This window comes from Corythoichthys intestinalis, chromosome 11 (genome assembly GCF_030265065.1).
Source record: "Corythoichthys intestinalis isolate RoL2023-P3 chromosome 11, ASM3026506v1, whole genome shotgun sequence".
Taxonomy (NCBI): domain Eukaryota; kingdom Metazoa; phylum Chordata; class Actinopteri; order Syngnathiformes; family Syngnathidae; genus Corythoichthys; species Corythoichthys intestinalis.
Window position 1 is genome coordinate 41,343,486 of NC_080405.1, and position 21,329 is coordinate 41,364,814.

General features: G+C 39.8%; 1 protein-coding gene across 3 annotated transcripts; it reads right to left on the reverse strand.

Annotated features, from left to right (window-relative positions):
* Positions 1 to 413: 413 nt before the first annotated feature.
* Positions 414 to 20,782, reverse strand: LOC130924105 (septin-8-A-like). Of its 3 annotated transcripts, none has more exons than XM_057850449.1 (10): positions 20,616 to 20,782; positions 13,006 to 13,120; positions 12,707 to 12,902; positions 11,287 to 11,473; positions 11,056 to 11,217; positions 5,488 to 5,584; positions 5,208 to 5,376; positions 4,931 to 5,063; positions 4,674 to 4,861; positions 414 to 1,232 (listed from the first exon to the last, which is right to left on the reverse strand). In XM_057850449.1, exons 1-10 carry the CDS (start codon positions 20,667 to 20,669, stop codon positions 1,178 to 1,180), a joined length of 1,356 nt encoding a protein of 451 aa, XP_057706432.1. In that variant the 5' UTR covers positions 20,670 to 20,782; the 3' UTR covers positions 414 to 1,177. The 3 variants fall into 3 exon arrangements, with proteins under 3 accessions (XP_057706432.1, XP_057706433.1, XP_057706431.1); XM_057850450.1 differs by lacking the exon at positions 20,616 to 20,782 and adding an exon at positions 20,393 to 20,552 and having other exon boundaries at positions 414 to 2,169; XM_057850448.1 differs by lacking the exon at positions 20,616 to 20,782 and adding an exon at positions 20,393 to 20,550.
* Positions 20,783 to 21,329: the final 547 nt, after the last annotated feature.

Below are 21,329 nucleotides of genomic sequence, written 5' to 3' on the forward strand. Positions count from 1 at the left end.
CGAGTCAACCTCCCACTGAGCAAACCAGTTCCTCCTCCCATCAAATCGAGGACCAGCAGTTAAAGGAAATGGATTAAGCCTGTAATTTGAGAGAAAACCAGTCCAAATCTGGTCTAAAAAGCTACTTTGCCTAAATTTAATCAGCGTATAAAAATAGGGCTCTAACTTTCTTTACCTTCGCCGAACTCCTGGGATTCAATCGAACCCAGGTTCACAATCACTGGAGTAAATCATTTGGCAATATAATAAATAGCAACTTTGTTGTATTCATAATCTGTTTACATGAAAAAAATGGTCAAATTCCCTTTGGCAAAATGACGCTCCTTTCTGGAAGCATGCTTTTTTTTTGTCTTGTGGATACAATAGCCAACATTTTTTATTCATGTGAAATAATAGGCCAAACAAGGTACACGTGCAATAAAGTTAGTATTTATTACATAAAATGGACAACACGAATCAAACATTTCATTTGACATATAAATATTGTGTCTGTGCAAATTACTATTCTTGTTTTGACTATAATACCAATCTCGACTACACGAGCACCATAAAACGTACATTCATTGGCCACATCATAAAATAATTCCAATAAAACAGCTCTTTCAATGCTGTCCAATATAAATTTTTATTTTAGCCGAATTTTAATCACCTTTGTACATATGATGATGTCACTACAGTGTTTCTAGTCATTGTTAAAATATTTTTCCAATATTTTACTATACATTTCAAGCAAAAGTGGCCAAATGGCAATTGCTAATTAGTAATGTCTCGATGCAGAGCTGTTTTATTGAATCCCTTTGGAACATACTAAAACACACATTTCCAATTATAACTCTGAACTATGAATAGGACAAGATGCTCTTTACGTTCATGATCGCATATAGACTCAATATACCGTATTATGTACAGTATTATTTCACAGTGTAATCTGTCAAAAATACATGGTTAATGAAGGACGGGCACATTTAAAACTTTTTCCGTTAAAGGAAGTTTGAGATGGTTGGAAGTCATGCACATTCTTGGCGAAATAGCAGAGTGTAGAACACGCAAGGAAGACTTGAAGCAATATATTTTCAGCCATTTAAGTGCATTTCTGTAAAAGTGCTCATTCAAGTGTCAAAAATAATTCACTTGCTTGTCCGTCTGTTACTTGCTGGCGAGGTTAGTAGAGAGTCTTCTAATTCAAATTCCTGGATGAGGTTAAGGAGCACGCAGACGGAAGACTAAAGAAGCTATGAGAAGAAAAGACAAGACATGAGCAACATATTGAACCACTGCATGTTATTTGTTAGTGAAGCCAAAGATGCACTTTAGTTAATTGTTTTGAAGACACGCTTGTTAATAAATTACAATGCCAGCGTCAATTTCTGCAATGAAAACAGCTGCAGTAAGAAGCATTTGTTATGTGATACACTTAGTAAAGATTGCATTGTCCTTTTGAAAGATTACTTTTGATTACCACCGTGAAATAAGTTTTAACAATGTGCTAATTATTGTGGTTTGCAGTGATGCAGCACTGAACTAAACTGAACAAACAGATTTTTTGCAATATTCTGGTTGACGTTTATGTTTTTTGATTGTTAAATTAATAGATCTGACAGTATATTTGATTACTCCATTTAAAAAAAGGAAATATTTTTGTGCTCTAATGGTGATGAGTAGTGTAATGTTTTAACTTTTTATAAAATCAAAAATGAAAACCTGGCATTTAAACAGTGTTGTGTAGTGTAGACCTAATATTCATTGCATCTATTGGATCTCATTCAATTAAAACATTCATTCAAAAATATTCCTAATTACATTATGAACACTGTTCCAGTGTTAAATTATGATATTAATATAATGTATACTGTAGTTTACAAATATGTTTTCATCTTGATGAGCTCATTGTTTTTTTTTTTGACTGGAAAAAAGAATTCAACACATTCACGGCAAGAGCACGAAATAACAGAAGCTGCAAGTATTGAAAACAGTCCACTAATTTGTTTTTGTGTGTCTCGCAGAGTCAGCATCAATACAGTGAGCAGAGCTAGCGCTGTCATCGGTAAGTAAACAGTGGATTACAGCAGGCGTATTCATATTCAGGCTCACACACCACCACTGTCTCTTTTATCAACGCTGATGGCAGACACATTCATGGTTTCACTGGATGATTGTTCTGTGAATCAACTGAAAAGGACAAGACATACAACAACAAAATATGGCAGGAGGTAAACAAACACAAAATGATGATGGGAAAAGATCCGTTTTTCTGTCTTTCGGAAATTCTCACCACCTGAAACGAGGCCTGTAAGGCGGTGTCTTTGATTCTTGACGTTCTGCTATACAGTCCCTGACAAAAGTCTTGTCGCTTATCCATTTTGTAGAAACAATTGCTAATAACCTGACTTAATTATTCAATTGGTTTCAGAAATGGCTCATATGAAAGCTAAGACCCTCCCAAATGATGTTGAATGTACAAAAATATACTTGTTTCACTGAAAAAAAATTTATCATTTAATGAAGACGTAAAGGTCAGATTTTGGCAGGACAAAAGTTTTTTGTCGCCTACAGAAAGTAGTGTGAAAATTGAACAAAAAATGTACTTTAAATACAAAAATATGTTACATAAGCGAATTAGGTAGTGGTTCTGGGAGATCCAAATTAAATATTTTGTATGACTTCCATTGGCTTCAAGGACTGCATCCGTGCGGTTCGGCAAGGATTCATACAATTTATTGATGAAGTCATCAGGAACATCACCCAGAGTTCATCAACATTCTTGGGTTTCGTCTTCCATGCTTCCTCTTTCATCCTACCCCAGACATGCTCAATGGTGTTCATGTCTTGATCTTCTTTGCCTTGAGAAACTTTGAGGTAAAGATTGAAGTATGCAATGGAGCACCATCCTGCTGCAGAATTTGTCCCTTTTTATGGTTAGGAATGTAAGAGGCAGCTAAGATTTGTTGATATTTCAGACTATTTATGTTGCCTTCCACCCTGCAGATCTCTCGCACACCCCCATACTGGATGTAACCCCAGACCATGATTTTCCCACCACCAAACTTCAGTTTTCTGAGTGAATCTTGGATCCACGCGGGCTCCAGTAGGTCTCCTGCAATATTTGTGGCGAATGTGGTGTAATTCAAAGGAAGATTCATCTGAAAAATCCACCTTTTGCCACTTTTCCAGCATCCATCCTTTTGACAAGCTGTGGGCTTTGGCAAATGCCACACGGTATTTTAGTTGTCTGCACCCTAAGAGATCTGCAGGGTGAAATATCAACAAATCTTAGCTATTAGCAATTGTTTCTACAAAATGAATAAGCTACAAGACTTTCGTCAGGGACTGTAGTTCCCTTTTCTAATCCCAAACAACAGGTGTGCACTGTGCATTTCCTGCAATTCCTACTGACTGACATATGGCGCGTCCTCCTGTGCAAAATAATTTGGTACGGTGAGGTCATCCGTGTCAGCAGTGAGACCAGTCGTATGTAAACACAATTGCCCCTGCCTGATACCGTCTGGCAGGTCAGCCCACAGAGACAGAAGCATCAGGCTGTGTCAAACTGTGACACATCCTACTGTGTCTGGGCACATAGTGTCACTCTCAATCTGTCCCTGGATCAGTATCTGAGCAATACGTGGCTCCTGGGAGGATGTCACTACCTCATTAATCACTACCAGTCTACGTAGGCTACCGCCGAGAATACTAGTGTCCACGCTTGCGTGATAGTCTTAATCATGTATCCTCGCTTGACTAGTGACGTAGTAAGAGGCAATATAGAAATCATTTGTCTCAAGCCGTCTAGGCAAAGTTTAATGGAAATTTTTCATTCGAGAAATATAAGAACATCTGTTAAATCTACGGTAAAATACTGGCAGGTGTTGTTGCCAGAATTGTACAGTTAAATTAACAAAAAACTGCCATTTTGTAAAAACCATATACTATTACTGCAGTCCCCATCTCATCCTTAACTCTCTTCTCCCAAAGTTTGAATCCGCATTGTCGCTGTGGCATTGTCACTGTGGCAGTTGAGCGTGCGACCACTGAGCCAACAGTCCAGTCCAGTTTCAACTGCCTGTAAGCTATTTTAAGTTCTCACGGAGTAAGGTTTTCCTAACCTACTATATACACACAGCACTTCCTGCAAACGTTTTTCAGTAGCTCTGCAGTCAGCACGCTTGACTGCCAAGATGATGATGTTTGTTTGAATCCTGGTGATTGATGGGGGAGGATGAGAAAAGAGTGCAGTGACTGCACCACTATGAAGACTGGTTACATATGGATGAAATTATACAGTAATTATGAAATATTGGATTTTCGGCTGAAGCGATAAATAGGCTAGTCCATTATCAAGTTAACTCAAATTTCCGGGGTAAGTGATATGATGAGAAAAGTTCACAAAGGTCAGACATATGGTGATGCTTTGAATTTGGCTTCTTAGGTGAAAGTCTGCTTAGAGTGCTCCTCGAGTTTGTATGTTTGTGTTCATGATTCCTCAAGTATGAATAAATGGATTATAATCAAACTTGCAGGATGTTTTTCGTATGAAACAGAATAAGTGATTAATTGTGAGCTAATGAAGTCACAGACGTCGTGAATTTTGCTGCTTGGGCCGACATACTGTATGCTTTCTCAGAGTGCTCCTCTAGTTTAACGGTATAGCACCTGGAAGAAAATGGAGGACTTACTTCTTCTTATCCTTGTCCTTCTTGAAAGGCTGAGAAGCACATTGAAGAGCCTGGCCCATCAGAGTCTCTGCAGCAACCTTCCTCCTGTTAAAAGCATTCATCTCTTCCTCCAGTTCCCGTCGTTTCTCCTCCAGGTTCTTCTTTTCTTCCTGGTGGAGCCGTTTTAGTTGCTCAAACCTCTCGTGGAGCTAGAGACCAAGTACAAAATAACAGTCGGGCATTCTTTCCCTGACGTCTTTTGTTGCGGGTACGGTCACCTCTTTTTCCTTTTCTTTCAGTTCTGCTTCAGTCTCCTTTACTTTGTTGACAAACGTCTGCCTCATTGTTTCCTCCTGGTGTTGTAGTTCTTGAAGGAACTCCTTCCTCTTGCCTTTGTATGTCTCCTGTAGGCTGGATATCAAAGAAGATACAATTAGATTCATTATTTTACCTCATGTCAATGTGAATATAATTTTTTTAAAAGAGAAAAAAAATGCCAAGAGAACCACTATTTCATCACTATGCGAAATGTGACATTATCCAGTTTTATGTCACCTGAACGACTGGCTGTTGGGGTCCGTGTCCTTGAAGCCCATCTCTTCCAGCTTGCAGCGGCGGTAAAGTTCATAATGCCGAGTGTGCGTTTGCTCACGGAGATCGTCCATGTTCACACGCAGAAGCATCTCCCTCAGCTTCACAAAATCACAATGGTTCTCATTCTCCACTGAGGGACAAATAGAAATACAAAGTGATGTACTTTCTTCATTCTGTGGTCAAAGAAACCCAGGATCTTGATTGACTCTTCCAAATCTAGAGGCTTAAAAGCGTTACTCACCCTGTACTGAACCCCAGGGGTATAGTCTTGCTTTGACGATTTTATTGCCGACTTTAACGTCTTCCACACTGCCGACCACAGCAAATGGTAGGTGAGTCTAAAGTATAATAGAACATGAAAACCGCCGTCACATTCTGAGTCGTGAATACAAATTTTACAATGCTATGGAAGCAATCATTAAAATTAAAAAATGAGGGCCATGTCCAACAAACCACTAGTAAAACAACCTCTGCAATAGGGTTAGGCATCGAGCATCGATGGGATCCGGTTCTAACACTCCCGGAACCGTTCGAATTTTTAAATTTCGATTCTATGTTTCGATGCCCTGACCGCCGAGCGGAAAAAAATTGCTGCCGAAAACCACGAAGAACGAGCCACATGAAGTGTGTGTTTGTGCACTGCTATTTGATTACAACCGTGAACACGTTGCAGGGGCGCTCAAAAGTTTGGCTCAACTTTACAAAAAAATGACCGGTGACTGCACGACCAATATGATTAAACAGCTCCGGCTACGTGGAATACAAGTGCTGAGTGCATAGTTGAGTAGGCCTGTCGCGATAACAAATTTTAGTGTGCGATGATTTATCTCATAAATTATTGCGATATGCGATATTATTGCGCACCCCAATTTTTTTAAAAAACAATTTACAATAACACAGTGAGAATACAGTATATATTAATAGATCAAGTACACCCATTTGAACGCGATATTTACTCTTAACTTCAAAAATACTTTTTAAGAAATCACAACTAAAAACAATAGACCATGCCTCTTACGTAAAAGACAACAATATTAGTACCGCACAGAAACACAGAATAAATTAAATGTGTCTTTCAAGAAAAATAAATAAAATTGCACTTAATAACTTAACTATTTAGACAAATGAAAACTTTTCCCCCTCATAGCTTCTGCTATGGTGTTCCATACGGATGCAAGGATACAGTTAAGTCACGGTTCGGAACGATTTTAGTTACAGGGGACATCATTTTCGATTCGATTCAATACATTTAATGCTCTGAAAAGAAAATAACAATTGTATTTTTTGTTTTGTGTGTTTTTTTTTTTTTTTTGGCTAACAAGCAAAAATCAAATTGCCATCATATAAACATGCATTTTAGTGCAAAATATTTATGTGCTTACTTCTTACTGATCTGAAGAAATTTTGTATAAAAGTGCTGGGAACAATCTTTACTGTTTGTAAAGTGAGGCGGGGCACACTGTTGATTGCTACAGCTCTCTTAGCAGCTAGGTTTACTACATGAGCAAGACATCCTATTTGTGGTCCGAATCCATCTGTGTCACGTACTGAATTAACAATGTTTGCAGCATTATCTATAGTCACTGGTATGGATTGATTTGGCCTTCTTAACTTCCATTCATTCATGGCGGTTTATAATTCATCGATGTAGTATATGGACTACGTGTCCCATAATCACTCTGGGCTCCCGTAGTCAATGGCATGGGACGTAGCACATCTAGTTTGCTATTTCATATTATCTAGTGTGTGTGAGCATTAAAAAAGTTAGCAAACGCCACAGAAGTCATGTCTGCTCATTACTGCACAACACCAGCATATGACAATCGGCTTTCATAAACAGGACGAGTTTGAAGCACAGCGCTCTTAATTTGCCACTCAATGTTCATCATGTCCGTTGTCAAAGCGAGGTTGTTCGTAGCACCCAAGTCGGTAACAATGTTTTGGCGGACATCGTTGTAAATATCCGGTGTTGTGCCGAAAAATAGCCAGCCCCGCGTGAAATGTCACCCCTGACGGGAGTGCCCACACGTCAACAACACCGACACGCCGGAGATGGTCCACAGTCAATCCAGAGCACTGACGCGGCTGGTATACATTGAACAATAGGATATAATGGGAACGATTGGCTCCGGCGCTATTTTTTGCCGGACCTGGAACGAAGATGAATTTTGCGCAGTTGGTAACAAGGAATCCAAACTTTTAACAGCACGTATGCGAGGCGATAAATCGCAGCGGAAAAATTACCGCTTTCATTTTTATTTATCGTGCGATAAATGGAATTATTGCATATTGCGACAGGCTCATAGCTGAGTGCCGCATATTTGTCATATTTGCGCCAGTCCTCTAACCAGTCAGAACCAGGTAAGTAAAACAATAACTTTAGTCTGTCTTCTACTGCCCCCGCGACCCGACCCCGAATTAAGCATGGATGGATGGATGGATGGATGGACAAAATAGTACGAGAATAAGTCGTATTATTACGTCGGGCTATAGCAGATATCACATGTATATAGAACTAGATGCGAAATGACAGAATCGGCGGCGTTAGCACATGTACACTGCTGGCCAAAAGTATTGGCACGCCTGCAATTCTGTCAGATAATGCTCAATTTCTCCCACAAAATGATTGCAATTACAAATGCTTTGGTAGTAATATCTTCGTTCATTTTGCTTGCAAAAAAAACCACAAAAGACAATGAAAAACAAAATGTAATCATTATCATAACACAAAACTCCAAAAGTGGGCCGGACAAAAGTATTTGCACCCCAGCCTAATACTTGGTAGCACAACCTTTAGACAAAACAACTGCGAACAACCGCTTCCGGTATCACTCAGTGACTTGCTTACAATGCTCTGCTGGAATTTTAGACCATTGTTCTTTGGCCAACTGCTCCACGTCTCTGAGATTTGAAGGTCACTTTAGAAGTCTTCAGTGCTTTTTCTTAAACCATTTTCTAGTGCTTTTTGAAGTGTGTTCTGGGTCATTGTCCTGCTGGAAAACCCATGACCTCTGAGGGAGACCTAGCTTTCTCACACTGGGCCCTACATTATGCTGCAAAAATTGTTGGTAGTCTTCAGACTTTATAATGCCATAAACACAGTCAAGCAGTCCAGTGCCAGAGGCAGCAAAGCAACCCCAAAACATCAGGGAACCTCCGCCATATTTGACAGTGGGGACCATGTTCTTTTCTTTGAAGGCCTCGTTTTTTTTCCCAGTAAACTCTATGTTGATGCCTTTTCTTAAAAAGCTCTACTTTTGTCTCAACTGACCAGAGAACATTCTTCCAAAACATTTTTGGCTTTCTTAGGTGAGTTTAGGCAAACTCCAACCTGGCTTTTGTATGTCTCTGGGTCAGAAGTGGGGTCTTCCTGAGTATCCTACCATAGAGTCCCTTTTCATTCAGACGCCGACAGATAGTACGGGTTGACACTGTTGTACCCTCAGATTGCAGGACAGCTTGAATTGGTTTGAATGTTAGCCGAGATTCTTTATCCACCATCCACATAATATTTTGCTGTAATCATTTGTCAATTTTTCCTTTCTGTCCACATCTAGGGAGGTTAGCCACAGTGCCATGGGCACTTATTGATGACACTGCGCACGGTAGACACAGGAACATTCAGGTCTTTGGAGATGGACTTGTAGTTCTTTAGGCTTCTTTCTTTTCTCCATGATCAATGTGGTGTACACACAAGGACACAGGACAGAGGTTGAGTCAACTTTAATCCATTTTAACTGGCTGCAAGTGTGATTTAGTTATTTCCACCACCTGTTATTTGCCACAGGTAAGTAACAGGTGCTATTAATTCCACAAATTAGAGAAGCATCACATGATTTTTCAAAGGGTGACAATACTTTTGTCCCGCCCGTTTTTGGAGTTTTGTGTAAAATTATGATTTAATTTAATTATCTTTTGTATTTTTTCATTGCAAGCAAAATCAATGAAGATATTACTACGAAAGCATTTGTAATTGCAATCATTTTCTGGGAGAAATTGAGCATTATCTGACAGAATTGCAGGGGTACCAATACTTTTGGCCAGCAGTGTATAGAAAACTAGATGTGAAAAGACAGACTCGCTGGCATTAGTAAACAGTCGCTGTTTTAAAGCGGTAGACTTCTCAGCCTATATAAGCAGTAGAGCTGGGAATCTTTGGGCACCTAACGATTCGATTACGATTCAGAGGCTCCGATTCGATTATAAAACGATTATTGATGCACCCCCCTACTTTTTTTTTTTTTAATAAAATAAAGTTTTGTACATTAGTTCCAAAATTGTTCAAAAATACTCTAGGGCTAAACCAAACTACTATTTCAGTATCAAGTTAACATATAGCAGTAAACAAATATACAAAAATAACATTAAATAAAAAAACTCCAGTCCCCATTCTGTATCAGCAGCTTTAAACTACATTCAATTAATTTAATGTTGTGAATCAACCGTTAAAGTTGTTAAAATTGCTCCCGTTATTCCATAATTTCCCTTTTGTCTACTTTTGACATGTGAAAGTTTTAAAACTATTTTAAAGATAGATTCAAGTCCATATTTTACCGATTTAGGAGTATTTTAGATAAAAAGTTAATTAGGTTTGCTTGGAAGGTTCGCTACAACAGCATTGCAGGGAAGTTTACTGCTTTAAGATGGCGGCCGTTTACTAACGCCCGCATCTAGCTTTTTGCAGATGTGCTGCTACCGCTACCGAGTCTATAATCCATCTAGTCCTATATAAATGATATCTACCGTAACATTATGTAGCTTAGCTGTACTTGTAGCAGCTTTTCGGTAGCAGTCAGGTATGTTGTTGTGTTTTTTTTTTTATCTCGTGGCATGAGTTGAGCTAGAGCCGTGAGTTGAGCGTTGGCATTACCCGAGGGGCCGGTTAATGAGAAGCATAATGTTTAGCTACTCCCGCTCCGTTCCGTTCCGAAGTCCGCGCGGCGCGCCGAGTGTGTTGTACTTCCGCTTTACTTGGCATATTTCAATAATCGGAATTTGGATGTTTGTGAATCGTTCTCGAATCTTCCACGGCCGAATCGCGAATAATCTAAGAATCGGAAATTTTGCACACCTCTAATAAGCAGCAACGTACTTTACGTAGCGCGTTGCCGCCTGCGTTAAAATCAACAGTATTAAAAGATCATCAAATTATCATCGATAGAAGAATTTATACTAATGTTTCGTTGTAGCTCTTAGCTGAGGTACATGTATGGCAAAATAAATTTTCTCCGTGAGCGTTTGTAAAATAAAAATCTTTGTGAAAGTGCACTCCTGTGGAAAGAAACTTCCTCACATTCAAGTTCAAAGACTGATATTTATATACAAGTTAAAAATAGCCCTGTGAGAAGTTCATATAAGCTTAAAAAATCATCGAGAAGTTAAGACATTAATATAAATAATGCAATTTTTTTTTTTGCCTTTTTTTTTTTTACCCAACCTCTTTAAATAATCGGAACCGGAATCGAAACCGGAATCGTTCAATTTCAAACGATGCCCAGCCCTACTCTGCAATCTAGTTGCTCTTCTCAGCATCTACTGAACGGTACATGCAGCACAAAAATAAATCACTCAATAGCCGAGGACATGTTTACAATTTTCAAGTTAAATAAATGACAAGAAATTAGTATAAGAGTTGCCACTGTTTAACTTTCTCTAGAAGAGTTTACATGTGAACCTAGAATTATTTATGATTGCCTAATAAAAGATGAGCAATCTGTCTCTCGTCTTTGTGTGCGGGTGCCCCACATTCTAACAAACGGTTGCTGCATCCTACGCAAGTATTGTGTTTGCACTTGTGAGAGAGACTGACATTCATGGAAGAGTTGATTTCGGCCACAGCCTCATCCTCTGTTGGAAACTGGTATATCTGCACTCCATTTCTGACCAGTTCACTCATGATCTTGATCTTTAACTTGTCCAATTCACTCCTGGATACAGTGTCTGCCTTAGCAATGACAGGGATGACGTTCACCTGCACGCGAACGACAAACCAAATTAATTGCACTAACAGGAAACATAACATACACTGTTGTGCGGTCACCTTGCTGTCGAGCTTCTTCATGGTGAGGAGATCCAGAGACTTGAGGGAGTGGCCGTTGGGAGCGATGAAATAAAGACAAATGTGGATTCTCGTGTCATGGAAATTGGACAGGGAGCGTTTTATTTTTAGCTCCTCTTCAAGGTATGTCTCATACTGCGTGTCAATGTAGTCCACAATGGGTTTATAGCTGCGCAAGAGCAAAGATTTGCTTATTACCACATTTAAGCGTTATTTCCGTAAAACTAAATACTTATATTGAGATCAGAGGTTGCGCTAGACTTTTTCGTTGTCTGTCATTTTGACTGACAGGGTCATAAAAATCCGGTCATAATCTATTTTTACCCGTCACTTAAATTTTGAAAATGATAATAATGACATATTCAATAGCAGTGTTGGTCAAAAGTGGTGCGTTACTTACTCAACTCTGAATAAATTGAAGAAACTACCAGCCATGTTGTGTCTACTCTCTGCTCTACTATTACGCATGCGCTCTAATTCGCAGTCCGACACGCGCCGGTACGCAGAAGCATCAAAACAAATGACAAGTCATCCGTCATTCCAGGGCTATCATATTTTGCTTTTCAAAAGGAGGACACAAATAACAGACATAAATAATCCTCGTTTAAGCTTATATTCACAGTTTATATGGATCGATAGCATGCACGCACTGTCCGTGCATGTCACACACACACATACGGGCAGTTTGCCCCGACTCTCGGCTGTGTAAGCAATGTTGACATAATGCTCATATAGAGCAGAGAGAAAACCGATCATTCTCATGCTTATCCTCAACCCATTTTAATTTTTTTTATGACTGTTGTCAAGCCCGGCCCTTCCCCAAAAGCCGTGTTCACTGCAAGCTAGGCGCTAATAACGCACAACTGAAATCAGATTTGGGACACTGGACGGTACAGACCGCCGCGACCATCTGGAAAAATGTGGCCCAGATCGGATTTGAACCACATAAAAAAATGACCCAGATCGAATTTGAAATGGTCCACTTCTATGCGACTTGTCCCGTTCAGACCGTCAAGTTAGTGCCTGACTCGAGTCGGAAAAACACGAAAAAATTGGATTCGTGCATTAAGACCTGTAGAATGAACGTAGCCTTAGACAATGCTCTCCAAAGCTTCCAAACGTTTCCGTGTTTGCTACACCTGAATGCTAGTTCTGACATTTTTCCGAGTAAGGCCAGCGACGTCATGCATCAAGAGAGACAATAGCTTATTAATATGCTCATTCGCCATCCTGTGGTCTGGGGTGTGAATTGCAACCTGTCAAAATGACGGATGGACTTCAGTTTTTTCCGTCACCGTTTTAAAAAACCGGTCAACGACGGAAAATATTCGGTTAACGTGACCCGATTGAGATCATTTCTTTCAAGCGGTCACTCCATTTTTTAAATCTGTTTTTACGTCACCTTTCTTCATTGTTGATCTGATCACCAAAACCGATCGTGTGAACGATGGTCAGCTTGAGGTTGACATTGCTTTCCTGCAATTCATACGTATGTGGTCGTAGAAGCACATCTTTCTCGTAGTGACTGGCCTCTTCATTCTCAAATCTCGTATTAAAAAGTGTGTTCATCAATGTGGATTTGCCTATCCCTGTTTCCCCTATGAGTGAAGCACACAAACAAATGAGAAGTGCTAAACAGATGGGAGAAAAGAGTTAACATTTCTTATTCATAATTCATGCATGGTCTTAATAATGACTTGCCTACGCAGAGGATGTTGAAGCTGAAGCCCCGTGTGACTGATTTGCTGACCAACTGATCTGGAAGACTGTCGAAGCCCACGTGGCCCCCGAGCTCCAAGGTTCGTTTGTCTTCATTCTAAAGGGAATAAAGAATCGTATTCAAGTATAAAGCAGTGATGTTCAAATTAAAGTGATTCCTCATTTTTCACGGTTAATGGGGACCAGAACCTGCCACGATAACTGAAAAACCGCAAAGTGGTGCCCCCCCAAAACAAAACAAAACTTTTTTTTTTTTTTTTTAATTTGTGTGTGTTCAATGTATTTATTCAGATTTAGCATTGGAAACAGATACATATAAGACATGTTTTTCCCTTCCCCCCCCTCCAAAGTATAATAAAAAAAAAAATTATGAATATAGTTTTAAGCACTTCAAATGTAATAGTTATGGTAATGTTTAAACATGTTACCGTCCCAACGAATTATTTTTAAACAAGAATTAAGTAGAAATATTTTGTCTTGCTGCATTGAGTGAGTCCACTCAAGCTGGTCACTTACACAGAATGAATTGCCACAGCAACTGTTTAACTAGCTAAACGATGATTGACGCATGTCGCACTTTGAAGTTTTGGCTTCCAATCATCACTGGCAAGCTCAAACCTTGTTTGTCAATGTTTGTCAATCATCATTAACTTTAATAAGCAACTCAAGTGCACTGCCTGACCAACAAAGAGCAGCAGGAGGGAGAGTGAGGCTACGTGATTGGCTCTGGACGGCTCATCTGTATTTATTTAATTTTTTAATTGAAAAAAAATCTGCGAGAGACCGAGGGGGTGAGGTAGCGAGGGATCACTGTATTGTACATGTATCAAAGGAAGATCACTTAAAAACTGTACCTAATACATACAAATATGGTTCATCAGTTGTCATTAATAACAGATTGTTTCATCTGTAAAATGGCCAAAATTTTAACACTCTGAATGGTTTTATTGCTGAAAGATTTATTTTCACTAATGTGCCAGTAAATTGGCCAAACGTGACAGGATGATTTACCGATTGAGTCCCGAGAGATGATCAGTTGACCTGCAGCATTTGCATGCATAGTGGCAACTTAGATGTGCTGATCCATGCCAATGAGAAACTGGCGTTTTGCTAGCAGCTCAGCATGAGGAGCGGGATGTGTTCAATACAACATTCATCTGTCTCTGCTTCTTTAGCACACACATACAAAGAGCTCTTTATCTACATGTTGTTTTGGGATGGGAGGCTATCCAAGCTTTAGCCTGGTGGTACCCCTAAGCTATCCAGTCCTTACAGTTCAAGACGCTACGTTTGAAAAGCATCCTCTAATATTCTATATCCAGTTTGATCAATTGTGTTTGTAAAGTACTTTTAAAGGAACCAGTGTTGAAACAAAATGTTTTGCCTAAATAAAATCAAACATAAGACAATTGACAAACACTACTTGTAGTACACAAATACTATATTGTATTTGCTAGTGCATAGTTTTGCCTCACTACTAACATGGTGTTGTACAACTACTATGCCAAAATTGTCCTGCTTGTGCGGGGAATGTCACAGACAGTAGTGAGGAACTGTTAGTTGTAATTTGCTGAACAAATCAACCCCTGGCAAACATGGAGTCACCAGTCCTGGTGGACGTTCACTCAGTTGTTGTTGTTTATTTTTATGTGTAGAAAAAAGGCACTCATTGACATGATGCAAAAAATTATTCATTCAAAATAGCAACTTTCTGCCTTTAAGAAACAAAACAAAACAACAACAAAAATCAAGAGAAACAATTATAGTAAAAAAAACTTTTTCCAACCAAGCCGAAAGAAAAAAAAACATAAGGATTCATTTTTTTCAGATTTTTTTTCTTCTTAATCTGGCTCCAAATGTTTCCAATAGCAGTTGCCATACCATCTTTGCACGTTGAAGTAGAGCTGGGCGGTAAACCGAAAATTTACCGTCACCGAAATTGTTCTCGATGACCGACGTAATTTTGACCATGTCGGTAAATTCGGTAAATTAATAAAACAAGAAAATAGTCTTTTCATCCCGCTTTGACTCTGTGTTGTTCGTCTATGCTCATTCCCCTTTAAGAAAGCAGTGAATGTACTTACGTTGGGAGTCACGTGATCATCAGGAAGCCAATCAAACAGAAGCCCGGTAAGCTAACGCTAGCAGCTAATGCTACAAGCAAAACGTGATGGAGTGTGGCTTAAGGGAGGTTCGCCAAACTTTCACCCGACATTTAATAGACTCTTGGTGGCATCCAGACGGGCTTTCACCAGCTGTCCTCCCTTGTTCTCACAATTTCCGGAGATGGTGCTTTCAGTGCTTTCTACCGGTAGCCAGGCCACAGGCTAACGCTAGCCGCTAACGCTAGCGGCCGCTAGCGGCTAACGCTACAAATGAACGTGATGGAGTCGGATAGCGGCTCTAACCTTGTCGAAACGGCTGAATTTAATGAGTGGATTGGGCATGGACTGCATCTAGCAATTACTATGTCGCGTTATTTTGTATCTGACTGTGTGTGATTTCTCTGATAGCTTTTGTGATGGTAAAGCATTCAGCATAAAGCACAAATGGCCCCAGCTATTTTTCTGTATGTGTTTAATTCTGTGTCATTATTGCTATCATAAAATCTTAAGTGTTTCATTTGCAGAAGATCAATATAGCTTTAATGTGTGTGTGTCTGTCTGTCTGTTTGGGGGTTCATGTATGTGTGCATTTATTAAAAAATGTACTGGGGGGGGGAGACCCTGAAACCATAAAGTAAACACTTGTATTGAATAATTATGTCACAGCAGCCATTAACAATAAATTGTCTTTTTGAAGTGTACTGTTCGAGCTGCAAGTCATTTGTGTTACAATGACATGTTTGCACAGGCATATCGATTTTGACAATGTACATTGTTCAAGCCATACACTCTGTTATAAATGCTCATACTTGAATTCTTATTGTTTACAATTCATTTGTATAAACCTAATGTCTAGACTGCATGTACATTTGTTAAATATATCAAATTGAATGCTGGTAACTAAATCAACAAGAAACTGTTAATCTGTATTTCATGCATTGATTCAGATTTTCAAATTATATAACAGTCCGCTTGGACGACTTTATCGTCATTTATCGTTATCGAGATAAATCTGCTCCATTTATCGTGATACATGTTTAAGGCCATATCGCCCACCCCTACGTTGAAGCCTTGTCAAGGACCATATTCTTCAAATTCCACCACATATTTTGAACTGGATTAAGATCCCGACTATTTGCAGGCCATGGCCTTGACCTTCCTTGTGTGCTTTTATAGTTTTTGCTTTATGGCAAGATGAATTATCATCCAGATGAATGATTTTATCACCTCAAAACATCTTGTCAATTTATGGGCAAAGGAATGTGTCCAAAATGTCACCATTAACGTGCATTTATTGATGATGTAACACCAGCCATTTCCCCAGTGCCATTCAAGGATATGCAGACCACTGCAACCTTGTTCTTTTCTGTTTAGGTGTTATAAGGGCTTAAATCCCATTTCCTTTGGGTGGTTTCGCACAGTTCAGTCACATACTATTACTGTATGTTGTAGGGCTGCAGCTATCAATTATTTTAGTCATCGATTAATCTATCAACTTGTCAGTTCGAATAATCGAGTAATAGAATGAGGAACAGTTAATGGTTTGCAGAGTCAGTTTTAGGAGATGTAAAACAAAGGCTTGCTAAGATTGCCCTTTCAAAAGAGCATTAAATGTGAATACAAAATAAAATTCCCCGAGTGTTTCTTCAAACTATGCAGAATTGCACTTTAATTTCATAATAAATAAAAAATACCTGAGCTTAGCCTCAAACAGTATAAAAAAATAAATAAAATGAGGATCTAAGTACAACAAAAGACCAGTTGGCTAACTTGCAGAGCTAAAGTCGGCTAGCTTAAATGCTATAAAATGTTTTTTTTTGTTTTTGTTTTTTGTTTTTTTACAATGCTCTTAACAAATCATTCAAACACATATTCCTACAAAATGGCTAAATATACCTACAAACTGAATGCATAAAAAACGTATCTCAAACAAAAAAATTACCTTATTTTGGTCAACAGGGAACATGGCTGGAGTCAGCCATGTTAAATGAGTTATTTCATATTCACTGTTGCCACTAGAGGGTATTGTAGCCACCCAAACTAATAAAATTAAATGCATCACTTTCAAAACAAACGATTACAACGCCACTCTAATAAAACGAATACTGGAACCAGCTAAATTCAATTTGAAGCTTTTTTTCTAATCGAATTACTCGAGTTAATCGATTAATCGTTCCAGCACTAGTATGTTGACCTCAGTTTCCTCCTTATTGTTCCTGATTTGGTGCTGTTTATTCAGTTTTAAAGCAACAACAGGCAACTTTTCAGTTTTTGTTGATTTCAGTGACGCCGGTGGACAGAAGCGGTAGTGTTTTGCCTTCAGTAGTACCCCTTTCCCACTGGCCAAAAAACCCGTGTCAACCCGCTAACAATCGGCTTTTAATGGCAGTGGGAAAGGTGCAGCGACCCGCCTCGACCCGTGTCAATCAACCCGCCAAGCGACCTGCGTTAAAATCACCTCGGCTCTGATCGCCATGCAGTGTGAAAGCAAAATAAGACTGTCCCATGAGTTTCCCATGAGGACCAGCGCACACCCGCAGAGTGCCATAAAATCACGATATCCCGGTCGTCTGCAGATGGATTAAACTACATTTGTTTCCAGCGGCGGCGGCACGGTGGCTGAGTGGTTAGCACGTCTGCCTCACAGTTCTGAGATCAAGGGTTCAATCCCGGGCTTCGGCCTTCCTGTGTGGAGTTTGCATGTTCTCCCCGTGCCTGCGTGGGTTTCCTCCGGGAACTCCGGTTTCCTCCCACATCCCAGAAACATGCATGGTAGGCTGATTGAACACTCTAAATTGTCCATAGGTGTGAGTGTGTGCGTGAATGGTTGTGTGTCTCCTTGTGCCCTGCAATTGGCTGGCAACCAATTCAGGGTGTCCCCTGCCTACTGCCCGAAGTTAGCTGGGATAGGCTCCAGCACCTCCGCGACCCTCGTGAGGAATAAGCGGCATGGAAAATGAATGAATGAATGTTTCCAGCGGCTGTGTGAAAGATGAATAGTAATGAGGTAATGAATCCAGTTCTGGCTAAAAAAAAAAAGCATATGACAGTTAGCAACCGTGTGGCTTAGTGTAGTTAATCCCCCAACCCCACCCGAACTCTTCAGCCCTGATGAGTTCGATTGAAGGGGGTGGGGGGGCGTCACGCCAGCGAGTGAAAGCCGGGCCAATGTTTATTCTTCAGTCGGCTTGTAGCGTCCCTTTTTTTTCCCCTCCACAGACAAAACTTTTTGTCTATTTTGTTGCTCTGCCATCTTTGCAGACTTTGAACGAAAGCAGTCGCATCGACTTCTGTCTTTTTGATGAATGGGGAAAAAGGGAAGTGACGTATGCCGTAAAGCAGTCAGCACATTTGTAGTTTTCTTGTGTGGCAGTGTTCCTGCCACTCTCCTCAAAGTTAATTAGTGCTTGTGAAAGCAATACAGACTAGGAGTGGGAACCCCTTGGTAACTCACGATACTATACGATTTGCGATACAAAGCTCACGATAACGATGATCTGACGATATGGCGATACAACGATTATCGATACCTTGGTTGGAAAATCATTCTAGGATTTTCTAGAAATAACTAATAAACAGAAAAAAAACAAGCTTCTGCTGTGAATTGGATTGATTTGATCACTAGTAGACATCCAATCCATTTGAACTGGGAGGGTGGCATTTCTCGTAGGGGGAGACTTGAATTTTAATCTACTGGGCCAAATTTAACTCAGTGCGTTTCTCACTTTTTCCTAATGAAAGGGTTTTTATTTACTGGACCAAATTTAGCTTAGTCTTTAGTTCGGAAAAAATGAGAAACACACTAACTTTATTTTTATCTATGGGGCCAAATTTAACTCAATGTATATCTCATTTTTCCTAGCGACAGGAAAATCGTTCTCAATACACCTGTACAAAGAGGTCACTGTGAGCTGATGATTATAGCCACGGGACCAGAGACAACCAAGGATTAAACCTTGAATATTCGTTCATTCGCTGCCATCCCTCCCACTTCAAACGGATTGAACGTCTATGGCCGTCAGTGGCAGCCAATGCCAGGCAATGAGGTAATTTTGGCCCATTTAAGGTCATTTACCTGTTAATTTTCAGTTACTTCCTGTTGATTTTGGGGTATTTTATGGGTCACTTCCTGTTTATTTTGAGTCACAGAACAGGAAGTGACCTGGGAATCACCCAAATGAATAGGCAATGACTCAAACTCAATAGGAAATGACCTGTAAATGCCCTAAAATGAACAACAAGTGACCTGTAAATGCCCTGAAAATCAGACAGAATGACTGAATGCTCTGATTTCGAAAGAACGAACGTTCCCAGTCTGAATGGATTGGGCGTCAAGCACCGTCAATGCAGCCTTAGAGTTAACAGACACTATTATGGTGAAAGATTTTGGTAGCAATTTGTTGATTTATTTTTAATCTAATTTTTTTTAGACATTGACACCCTTTTAAAACGATATCTCGATTTTTGGCAGAAGCATATCGATAACTTTTTGGGATATAAAGTATCACGATATATCACCATTTCGATATTTTGTCACACCCCTAATACAGACCCCTTCAAGTTCTCAGTCAACATATCATCACAGATGTTATGAAAATATTTTACAAAGGTTGAAAAGTTACCTAGTGTGGCTTTAAGACATATTGCTTTATGTTTTATGTCTTGATGCCTTGATGTCTTTGGTGTTTGTCCAGTCCGCTTGCCTTTGAAAACCTTCCCATGAAGGTGGCCCAGCTAAATCCGTGAACTACTAACAAATCTTCAGTCAATTTGATATGATCAAATCTGATGCAGGTGTTAGTTTTTGGAATTAAATTTTAGAGAGTGATTTCATATTTTTCCCTCAGGTCTTAGTGATTACATTTTTCCCTTCCACTTCGTCTGAAAAAGTAACTTTTAAAGATTGCTACAGTTTTTTCCCCTAGATTTCTTAGTGTTGCCACAGTTGCCATTTAAATGGACTAGTTTTGCATCATGTCAATGAACTGCTTTTTTTCTACACTATTTAACAACTGCGTGAACATACTAAAAACCGGTTGATGATTGCATCATTTTTGCCAGCGGTTGTGTTAAGGTAAGATATTCTCATTGGCCTAAAGTAACACGAACATTGGAAAGTCGCAGTGCCATAGTCATTTTACTAGTATGCTGACTTGTTTTCCCAGTGAGAATAAAAAAATGTACTAGTATTTTAATCTTTCCTTAGAGCATTGTGGAATTGTTAAAGCAAGTCACTTGACTCTGCTCCCATTTATCCTCTTAACTGCGTCGCTGCATGCTGTCCCGTGTTTCATAGGGCTCCTCTTGTCGCATTCCAATGTGAAATGACATCGCATCATTCTCCACTACATAGTCGCTGGAGAAAATCCGCATTTATCCCCGTGTCATTGCGCACACGCACTCTCAAAACACCACCGCCATTCGTTTATGGTACATGCACACGTCAGTGAAAACAACTCAACGCGTGAGATAGATGGTTCCACTTACAGCGAAAAGGTCCACCTCATCGGCCGCCATCGTCACAAGTGTCTCTCTACTCATCCCAAACGCACGCTGCTTTTTAAATATGGCCACTCGGAGGCAACACCCCGTCAGTACTGGAGGACGACATGACAGCCGGAAGAGCACTGTGCAGCGCCACAGCGCAAGTGGAGGCTGTTTGGTTTATAGGAGTGTAATCCCATACATAACCTGTTTTCCCAGTCAGAGCCTCTGGATGTAGCTGTTGCCATGGCAAACAAACTGTGGTGAAAACCCATCCTCTTCTATTTTATGGACATAATGACTGAATGACAACGTTTTCAATGACATGACCCAATAAAAAGGCTTATCAGCAGTGTTGTTAATAACGGCGTTACAATATAATGGCGTTACTCACGGCGTTATTTTTTTCAGTAGTGGGTAATCTAATTAATTACTTTTCTCATCTTGATAACGCCGTTACCGTTACTGAGGACGGAAAGGCATGCGTTACTATGCGTTACTAAGTTGGTCGAAAAGTCTGAGGGAGACGGACTCACCGAGACGACAGAGCAGAGCAGGAGTAGGGAGGAGGCAAGAAAGTTGTGACGCCGAGCAAACGCGATGCTAGGTAGCTCCAATAATACACGTTGTAGCCGATAGCCTACAAACTACGCCCGCATGTTATGGTAGATATGGTAGACATGGTAGATATCACATGTACTGTACATAGATATAACT

What these genes read in the sequence shown, in the direction of transcription:
- LOC130924105 (XM_057850448.1), bottom strand. Translation starts at nt 20,467, where the DNA reads ATGATGCGATGTCATTTCACATTGGAATGCGACAAGAGGAGCCCTATG. An exon ending in GGACAGCATGCAGCGACGCA is followed by an intron (nt 13,121 to 20,392) that starts GTTAAGAGGATA and finishes TATTCCCTTTAG; the next exon opens with AATGAAGACAAACGAACCTT. An exon ending in CCCAACAGCCAGTCGTTCAG is followed by an intron (nt 5,064 to 5,207) that starts GTGACATAAAAC and finishes TTTGATATCCAG; the next exon opens with CCTACAGGAGACATACAAAG.